The following is a 10329-nucleotide window of genomic DNA, read 5'->3' as shown; positions in this document are numbered from 1 at the left end:
GGTATTGATTTTGTTCTTTTGTTTTGTTTTGTTTTTGCATGGATAACGAATTGATAGCCAGAATTTACTTCATAAGCACAAAATTAAACAAATTATACAAAATTATTACAAATAAAGAAATATTCTCTTAAATCTTAATGCTGTCTAACGATGGTGCCTTGCTTGTTGTTGGTGTTTTGTATTGTTTTGTTTTTGTTTTGTTTTTGGTCTATTCAAAGAGCTAGAAGAAGCGTCTAACAATCCTCGGTCCACATTCGTCATATTCCACTTTACAGACCCATAAACCCCCACTGAGTTGGCTTTGGATAGCGAACATTGATCCTCCGACCCACGAAGCATGGTTCCGCGGTGCCGTCACTTTTACTTCCGTTGACGACGGAAACAAAGTGGCAAGCTCCTTCTGCAGTCGTTCGCTAAGCCCGGGATACATGGTGGGTCCACCGGAGAGTACGATGTTGGCCAGGAGATCGTTCCGGATGTCGACGTCGCATCTCATCACCGTGTTCTGAATCGCCTCGTGGATGCCTGGAATCTCGAGTTTCATTAGATTTGGATCGAAAAAGAGTTCGGGGACGACGAATCGTTCTTTTCCGACGGTCACGACTTGTCCGTCTGGAAGAGTATAGTGCTCGGTGATAGTCGACGATATAGAGTTTGCGATCTCCATTTCCTTTTCAAAATCGACAGCGACGTAGCACATCTTCTCTTTGATGTCCTTGGCAATTCTCAAGTCGTCTGTGCAATGGAGATAAAAGCGTGCTCAAATTTTATCTCACAGAAATTAAATGCATCCTTCTGTATGTGTAAAAATACCGCTTATTCTGTTTGTTTGTTTGTTTGGTTGGTTGGTTGGTTGGTTGGTTGGTTATATTTTCCAGTCCTATTTGTAACGGTTATGGTCTATGGAATAATCAAAATCTTTAATGTAAGTATTACTCTTCAATTTGTCAGGATACCTCCATCCCAGCCATGCCAAGGATACTCATTCATAAACGTGGACCTAGAGAGACATCATGGATACATTAATTACACAGTCACAGTTCAAGGGCGCAATCACGAGGAGTAACTTCGAACAGAGGACCCCTTGTTTAAAAGTTCGAAGTGTTATCATTACTACAGCGCTGTACTCCTTAATATTCGCACTGACGCTACTAAGACAAAAACAAAAGTTAATGTCGGTGTACTGAGGTCGTAAGAGATAATGCTGTAGAACTCGATTCATTTTTAATCAATTCAATTCCATTCGATATTCTTGAAACTTCACTTAAGTTTCCATAACACATTCTCTCAATGTAAATTTCACAGTGAAATTTCAAAGCATGTGGCTTTGTCTTCAATACACAGAGTTTTGATTTTATTATTTGTTTCAAACGAAGGAGTGGTAGAACATTCAGTTAACTCGGACCTAGAATAATAATGTAATGAGACTTTCAACGTTTGACATGTTTTCGAGAGATATATGTAAGTCGCGATCAGTTATGCAAAGAACACAGATTTCACTGAATTTCCTGCATCTCACATGAAATCAGCATCAGCATCATCATCATATTTATATTACTGTGTCTCTTTCTGCTCTGCCATGGACGTCACTGCCCGACAGCAATCGCTGATGCAATAAGCATCATCCAGTATGGAGCGCCAAGTGTCGAATGGTCTCTTTCGTTACGCAATGACTAATTTCGTAACGAAAGAGACGATGTGACACTTAGCGACCCATACTCCAGTTCCTTCTGTCGTCGCCCTAGTGCAGCAAGGTGGATGCTCTTATAAATACAGCGTACTCCCGTTGTCCTTTTCTTTTCTTTCGTTATAAAGACATTTTGTCATAACCGAACAGTATAGCGTATAAAGATAGGCCTACATAGATGATAACATTCGGACCTGGATTTTGATTTCGTTGTAACGAAAATTTCGTTATAACCGTGTTTGATATAACGGGAGTGCACCGCTAGGTATGTGTGATAATTTGCCAACAAGTACACATTCCTTAATAGGAAATGCCACATTTGGTATCAATTCTCACCTATAGTCTCGAATGGATAGCCCCTCTTTCTGAGCAGCTTGAACATGAAATCAGAGTGTGTAGAGCCGGCAAAATCCACGTGACCCACTGTGTGCCTCAGGACGTGGCCCTCGTAGACTGGAATCGTGTGGATGCTGCCTTGACCGACGTCGAGCACGAGTCCCGTGGTGATGTCGGCAGCGATGAGGGAAGCCACGGGGTGTGAAAGGAGGTACAGGGCTGGTACGTTGAACAATTCAAACATTTCCTAAAGGGAGATAACATGGTCTTCTTTGATTTCAACTCCTTGGTCTGTAATTTGTTTGTCTATTGTTGCCTATACGTCTAAGCGTATATTATGTACCATTTAAAGCATGATAATGGTTTTGATTACAACAAATATTTCTAGCCGTATGATTTTGACTCAAGTCTTTCACTCCGTCTCTTCATTCTAAAAAGAATGTAAACATTGGCATGAATTACCACAAACACACCGCACTCTTTACTTACGATGTTTTCTCTGACAAAAGCTTCCCGGCTCGCTGTTAGCCACCCCCTCCCACCATTGTTATAGGCCTATGCTACATGTACATAATTATGTGTGTGTTATGCACATATTATACAATATGTGTATATTAATGTCGCAGTGTACAATCAGGCAACCATTCAAAACTTTTACGTATGTATGAAACACATGATTCAACGATGTATGTTGATTTAGCATATTATCATGCCGACACTGTTTCACATTTTGTATCACTGTATTGCCTATTGGAATGCAGAAACAAAACTAAATTGAACTCGATCATTGCATCGAATATCCGTGGTAATCATAAGGTACGGAAGATTGAGAAGAGAGAGGGGGAGGGGAGGGTAGAGAGAGAGAGAGGGAGGGGGGGGGGAGGGAGGGAGTGAGGGTAGGCGGGGGGGGGGGGGGAGATTTAGTTCACATTTACCAGCGCCAACTTCTCTCTACTGAATGTGGGATTCATCGGATGTTCAGTGAGAAGGACTGGGTGTTCATAGGGGAAGACCTGGAGCTCGTCGTAGAAAGTGTGATGCCAGATCTTCTCCATATCGTCCCAGTCGGTGACAAACCCATTTTCCACCGGCCACGTCCTGTCTAGTATATCTTTCTTCTCCTCCGCCTCACGGCCAATATAAACGTCCTTTAGACCTGTTGAGTTGGTTGACGCTTCCTAATTTGGATGTATACAATGTGAAGGCTATGAATGTGACAGTTAGGGTCACATAGTGTTGTTGGGTACCGTACAGATGTTCATGATACCCCACATTTTACAACATGTCTTCCATTCGTAATCATAAACACAGGGCCCTGTTGCATAAGAGTTGAGATCGAACGTAAATCAGAAAATTCAAACTTAAGTCCATGAAAACTCAGTTCTAATTGGCTGATACCTGACTTATGTTTGATTTTTTGACTTATTTGATTGTATCTTTTTTAAGCCTGGAAGAAGAGGAACAAGAGGATGAAAAGGGGAAGACAAAAAGAAAAGCAAATACAAAGGAGGTGAAGAAGGAGGAAAAAGAAGAATTAGAGAAACGGAAATGTCAGAAAATAAGGAAAATAAAAAAGCAAATGAAAATAAATTAGGAAGGGAATTGTGAACAAGTTAAGAAGAATGAGATGATGGAGAAGAAATAATTTGGATTTAAAAAAAAAAAGAACCCCAGAAACACTTGAAGATAATGGGTGCACCTGTGTCTTTGGACGCCCGACAACGGCTGGAAAGATGACCCGTGGTTCATCTTCGCCAGCGAAGCCCGCCCGGCACGTAAGAGAGCTGCAATCGACGATCACTGTTCTGTAATCCTCTGACTCTGCCATCTCATTCGGCCTATACCTATTCTTCTTATCTTTTTTTTTTTCTAAGGGAAGAAAGGAGCGGAAGGAATTGTTTTAAAGAAGAATAATAAGAAGAATTTCTACAATAAGTCACCATACATACAAGAATTTTTGCCTGTCACGTTACATTTGATAAAATTTATTTCAGTTCCGGAGGTGTTCAATTTTATGTTTCCTCAGAGTATTAATCTTCATTTTGTTAAAAAGTGGTACTCATTTAGTCGTTATTTTGTATCTAGGCCGAACGTGACCAAAGACTGACAATTCACACAGAATGAGAGACTTGTATAACCTTGAACCACGTACTGCACTTTGTCAAGTACACGTACGGTTGGGCTTTTCCGCTTGTTTGCACGTTTGTATATGCACACACTGTTCACTACAGACCTAACGGATGGGATTAACCATGTGAAAAGGCGCATTTACTATTGCGGACTATCCCACTTGACTTTAAAACGCATTATAATGTCTATTAAATGATATGATTTGAAACATATTTCTCTGTTGTATTAAATATCCCTCTCTTTCTTTCTTTCTCTCAACTTACCTTTCAATACTGCAACTACACTGTGAATATACATTAATATATATATTGTTTTATTATATTGATATTGATTTAGCATTTGAAAATTTTATGAATATTTTGATTACTAACTATGAATCTAGTGTTCCTCTCCAAAGGCCTCACCATTCAAATTACAAAAAAGTACCTCGACAACCATGGGTAACAAAATCTCTTCTCAGGTCTATTAACCGCAAGAATAATCTTTTTCATAAATATCGCAAAGATCCATGCCCTCGAAATAAATCAAGATATACTCGATATCGGAATATATTGACATCCTTAATACGTGTTGCTAAGCGGAATTATTTTTCGCGACAGTTTGTTAAATATAAACATGATGTGAAGAGTACGTGGAAGGTGATTAACGAGACACTCAAATACAAAACCAATACCGATCCTCCCAAATATATTTCAGCGGACGGCCGGCAGATTAACGATCCGGTTATCGACGGCGAAATCTTTTAATGATTATTTCGCAAGTCTTGGTCCACATCTTGCCAGTAAAATTCCGAAATCCTCAACTGAATATCATAGATATCTGGGTAATAGGAATCCTCAATCAATATTTTTTTAACCTATTGTTGAAGAAGAAATTGTTGATATTGTCAAGAATTTAAACGATAAAAAAAGTTCAGGATATGATGGAATTACAAATTTTCTTTTAAAAATTTTTTGAATCAAATCATTTCTCCTTTAACGTACATTTTTAATCAATCTTTATTTAATGGTAAAGTCCCCAATAAAATGAAAGTTGCAAAAGTTGTCCCTATCTTTAAGAAGGGACAGAAAGATTTGGTGAATAATTACCGACCAATTTCCTTATTGACTTCAATCTCTAACATCGTTGAAAGGTTAGTTACACGCGATTATAGAAATTTCTCACAAATCATAATATTTTATCAGATTCTTAGTTTGGTTTCAGAAAACATTATAACACAACCCATGCTTTACTTACTTTTATAGACAAGGTAGCTCATGCTATAGATAATTTTGAGCATACAATTGGAGTTTTTCTTGATTTTTCTAAAGCTTTCGATACGATAGATCACGAAATTTTATTTTCTAAACTGTGTCATTATGGAATTCGTGGGACACCTCTCGAATGGTTTAAGAGTTACTTAACCGATAGAAAGCAATTTGTTAACATTAACGGCTATGATTCGCAGTTAAAACTTATTTCATGTGGAGTCCCACACGGCTCCCTCTTGGGCCCACTTTTATTTATCTTATACGTAAAGGACCTTCAAAAATCATCGCCAATTTTATCATTTATTTGTTTTGCTGATGACACAAGTTTGTTTTGTTCTCATCGAGACCCCAATACATTAATTGATATGGTGAATACTGAGCTTAGGTCTGTGCAATCCTGGATTTATGCAAACAAATTATCCCTGAATATAGAAAAAATGGTATTCAGTAATTCTTTGAATGTTGTTCCACATGAGATCAAAATAAATGATATATATGTTTAACGCAGGTCAATAACGCAAAGTTTTTAGGGATTTGGATTGACCGAGAATTATCCTGGAAAACTCATATTAACTTTGTAAGTAAAATTTTGTCCAGAAATAAAGGGCTTTGGATTGACCGAGAATTATCCTGGAAAACTCATATTAACTTTGTGAGTAAAATTTTGTCCAGAAATATTGGAATTTTAAATAAGCTTAAACATTTGTTCCCTGTTTATATTTTGCAGAGTATATATTCTTCTTTAATATCTCCACACTTTAATTATGGAATTTTGGCGTGGGGAAATGCAATTAATTTACTATTAGATTCCCTTCTTCGTATTCAAAAGCGTGCAATAAGAATTATAAACCACGCCGGATATTTTGCTCATACCAACTGTTTTTTTTCATCAAAACAGAATTCTGAAAATTCCAGACCTATTTTATTATAATCTTAGAATTTTCATGTATAAACTAACAACTAATGAATTACCATCTGTTTTTATCCACATGTTCAAAAGAAATCGCTCTATTAATTGCTACCAAACTCGTCAGAGTGACGCTTATCACCTTCCCCGTACTCGCACTATTTTTGCAAAGAAAACAATTATGTTTACTGGACCCAGATACTGGAATGACCTCCCTCAAGATATTACTTCTTCCTTATCTTTATTCACCTTCAAACGCAAACTAAAAGGGCTATTACTTAGTGGATACACACTACCCGGCTCTTAGCAACATTTTTTTTTCTTTAATACCCCAGTCTTTTGTCTTTGTCCACAGCTCCAAGTTATTTAACGATACCGTTACGGCACTTATTTTGTAAACACGGCGAAATATGTACAGTCTCGTTTAAGCGATACTAAAGTATTCATGTGGTTCGATAGTTCGTTCTTAATACCGATTTTGCACTGGTACAATTTAAGTTGGTCGAGATAAACATGTCCGTTCTCCGTATAATTTCATGCCTATAAATTCGGGAACCTACAGTTTTTACAAGCATCATTGCTTTTATGTAGGCCCCATCATATTTCTGACATTGATTTGTGATATCCTCAGATGATAATGACCATTTATATCTGTGTGTAATGTTTGTTTGTCTTTTTTTGTTCAAACATAAGATATGGTTGTATATATTTTGTACTTTTGTTTTATTGTCAATCATTTTGTAATCCCATCACTGAGAAAGTGGAAATATGAAATAAACTTGAAACTTGAAACTTGAAACTTAATGCATGCAAGCTTTCATGGATACTCATGCAGAATCTGCCCAGGATATAAACCATGAGATATCACCTATGTCTGTATCTTGATCATCTACATTTGCCTATCATAGTCATCTGGATATGTCAATTAGTCAATCAATCAATCGATCAATCCATTAATCAATCCATCCATCAATCCATCAATCAATCGATCGATCGATCGATCAATCACTCAATCCATTAATCAATCAATCAATGTAATCAATCAATATTTCTATCTATCTATCTATCTATCCATCTATCTATCTTTATATATATATATATATAGATTATATATATATATATATATATATATATATATATATATATATATACTTTATCTTTATCCATCCATCTACTAACCAACCAACCTACCTACCTATCTATACCTACCTGCCACTGATCTATAGGCCCTTACCCGACCTGAAAGTATGTGCCTATACGTCCATACCCACCTATCAAATGCCTATCAAATCTATAGCGTTGTTCGCTTGCTGTATAAATGGTCTGTATCTTTACTCAGTCCCTGTGATCTGGATCTGGATCTTTTTTCCCCGTAGTGATCGCTCATCTTCAACTACTGTGATCATATATCACGACGCAGTCTTAAATGGATTCAATTATTGTTTGTATACCTACATGTGATTGCGACCTACCTGGATAGGACGACCATGCAGGGGCTGAGCAGGACTGGTGTCGAGTTACCCTGCGTCGTTCCCTTTCCACTGAACGTTGTTTTCACTGTTGGTATATATACAATAGTCATTGGAAGTTGCAGTAAAATTCTCACGCCTGCACACCAGCATGCCCCATTTCACGAAGTGGAAACTGTCAATTGAACCATGGACCTTCAACACACAATGCAGCGAAGCTAAATACTCATTATAAAAGAACGTTCATGGTATTTGACGGACAAAAATATTACAGTGTACATTTTGTAACTGAAGCGTCCTGTGAGTTCACTAAAAACCACATCCGCCGGAATACTCACCATGGTCACACAGACCAGTTTCCTCTCACCTCCCTGCACAGACATAACTTTGTACACAAACAAACCTGGATATAGGCACACTAACACATGGATATTTCGAAAGCCCGTAGCAACTTGGTTGATCGAGTTTTTCTTTTGTCTAGTTTTATCAGCCAAATTAGATATGCATAAATACGAGATCTGATCCATCACCAAGAAAGCCTGGTTAAATCGCCAAATATTGGTTCAGCTATTCAATGCACGGTTTGTACAATTTGATGTCGACAAACGTACCCTATAACGGTCAGAAAGCTGGCCACCATGCAAGCTGGGACGTGAGAAATCGTCTTTGGCGACACGTTCAGGAGATTATACTGAGTATATAGCATATTGTGTCTTTCTTTATCTTTATTTTTTTAAGTCAAATCACCTAATTTGTAGCCTTCTCGGATTAAAAATGTAGAAAGTTTCATATATATATATATATATATATGTGTAGACATTTCCATGCATAAGTATTATGTAATTTCTCGATCCTTTGAAATCCTGCGAAATCCAGTTATAGGCTCAAAGATAAATACCAGCAATGTACACCATGCCAACAGTCATATATACCATGCTACCTTCAATGTACGACAGCTAACTTCAATACACCGACACAGCCCCAAGGGGCGTTTGGATTTTACTTTGATGGCCACAGTTCACTCAGAAAATGCCGCTCTTCCTGAACTTTGTGTTTCATGTCCCTGTTCCTGAAGCTGAACGCAGGCTTACTAGGGACCCTCCTGCATGGTGATCGACAATAGTAATTTGATTTTTTTTTTCTTATTTCATCTCTGTATTCTCTCACAATAATTTCTTTATCTTTCATGTGCACGGTTAGCCATGAATAATGATGAATCAATGTGTATGTTTTCTAAAGTGATTTGCTAATTTGTGCCATGCATACAGACCCAAGAAATGAAATGAAATGAAATGAAAGGTAAAACTTAAAACAAAATTTTGGTGTTTGATTCAAAATTCGCTTAACACTAACTGTAAAGGAGACACAAAAAGAGAAATTCCTAACTTGCTCGTCATGGATTGTTTTATACAGAAAACGTCAATACCCATAAGAGTGGGTTATCACTTTCAGGCAAGAGCATTATTAGAAAAGCAGCAAGTCTCCCCTAAGAGATATAAAAGCTACAAATGCTGTAAAAGATACATCGACGTGCATGGTACGACAATTATTATGTTCATGTCAACAGTTAAATGTATTACTAGTACACGAAAATGCATTGTCTTCTTTCGTACTGAATAGTGCGAAAAAATGAGGCTAAAGAAATACCAATTCCAGATTGAGAATAATGCGAGGTAAAAAAGAGTGAAAACATCTCATTGTCTCAAAAACAAGAAAAAATAAGTCATTGATTTATTGAATTTGTATAATCTACAAACCTTGCTCTGTCAAACACAACCCTAAACAGGTCGGGAGATATCACATTTTGCATGTTCTAGCTTGACAGCATCATGTACTTGAGCAGCAGAGATATAAGCAGGTGATAAGAGTACGATGAAGGTGAGGATACATTGAGACAACGAACTCTCATCAAGATCAAGTTACCTGCTTGGAAAGTCAATTCAAATTCAACTTGAAATTAAACGTAATTTCCGATATCACAATTTTACCCGACACAATCACAAAAATCACTGCAATGCAAACATGAAGATATGAATCTATTTCATTATTTTTATCATTATTGGAAAAGAAGGACAATGAAGTCATTTCTTCTACACGTTCTAGTATAGAATTACAGTTTACAAAATGATCCTGATCTTAAGTAATAATGTAAATGGAATCAAGTAACAAACATGTTTACAGTTAGAAATCTAGAGGCGGATTAGAAAGAGGATAGAAGAACGGAATATAGTACATACATATATGCATAAAAAAGTACTGGATATTGGTATTACGAGCAAAATAATAACTATAGACGAAAGACATCTTGAAAATATTCAATTATGTATTTCTTACAAAGCAACATTATGTCTTATTATCAATATCTAAGAGAGACGAATTTCAACAAGAGCTCTTTGTACATACGAAGACTTGTGATACAGCAACAATACATGAGACGATATTGCTGTAAGCATTCTTGTATGTTGAAGTGTAGGAGATGGTTCTAGTCTTCAGGTTACTCTGGCAACATTTGATATGAGAGGGGATACATTGTGGTGAGAAGCAAAAATT

General features: G+C 37.1%; 1 protein-coding gene across 1 annotated transcript; it reads right to left on the bottom strand.

Annotated features, from left to right (window-relative positions):
* Positions 1 to 220: 220 nt before the first annotated feature.
* On the bottom strand, positions 221 to 3851 carry LOC140234455 (actin-1-like). The gene is made up of 4 exons (XM_072314500.1): positions 3723 to 3851; positions 2959 to 3201; positions 2024 to 2270; positions 221 to 735 (listed from the first exon to the last, which is right to left on the bottom strand). The coding sequence occupies exons 1-4, from the start codon at positions 3849 to 3851 to the stop codon at positions 221 to 223; spliced, it is 1134 nt and encodes a 377-aa protein (XP_072170601.1).
* Between the last annotated feature and the right edge of the window lie 6478 nt (positions 3852 to 10329).

The sequence above is a fragment of the Diadema setosum genome, chromosome 10, assembly GCF_964275005.1.
Source record: "Diadema setosum chromosome 10, eeDiaSeto1, whole genome shotgun sequence".
Lineage (NCBI taxonomy): Eukaryota > Metazoa > Echinodermata > Echinoidea > Diadematoida > Diadematidae > Diadema > Diadema setosum.
This window is presented reverse-complemented; position numbering and strand designations above follow the sequence as displayed.

What these genes read in the sequence shown, in the direction of transcription:
- LOC140234455 (XM_072314500.1), bottom strand. Translation starts at nt 3,851, where the DNA reads ATGGCAGAGTCAGAGGATTACAGAACAGTGATCGTCGATTGCAGCTCT. An exon ending in TCGGGCGTCCAAAGACACAG is followed by an intron (nt 3,202 to 3,722) that starts GTGCACCCATTA and finishes CATCCAAATTAG; the next exon opens with GAAGCGTCAACCAACTCAAC. An exon ending in GTAGAGAGAAGTTGGCGCTG is followed by an intron (nt 2,271 to 2,958) that starts GTAAATGTGAAC and finishes ATCTCCCTTTAG; the next exon opens with GAAATGTTTGAATTGTTCAA.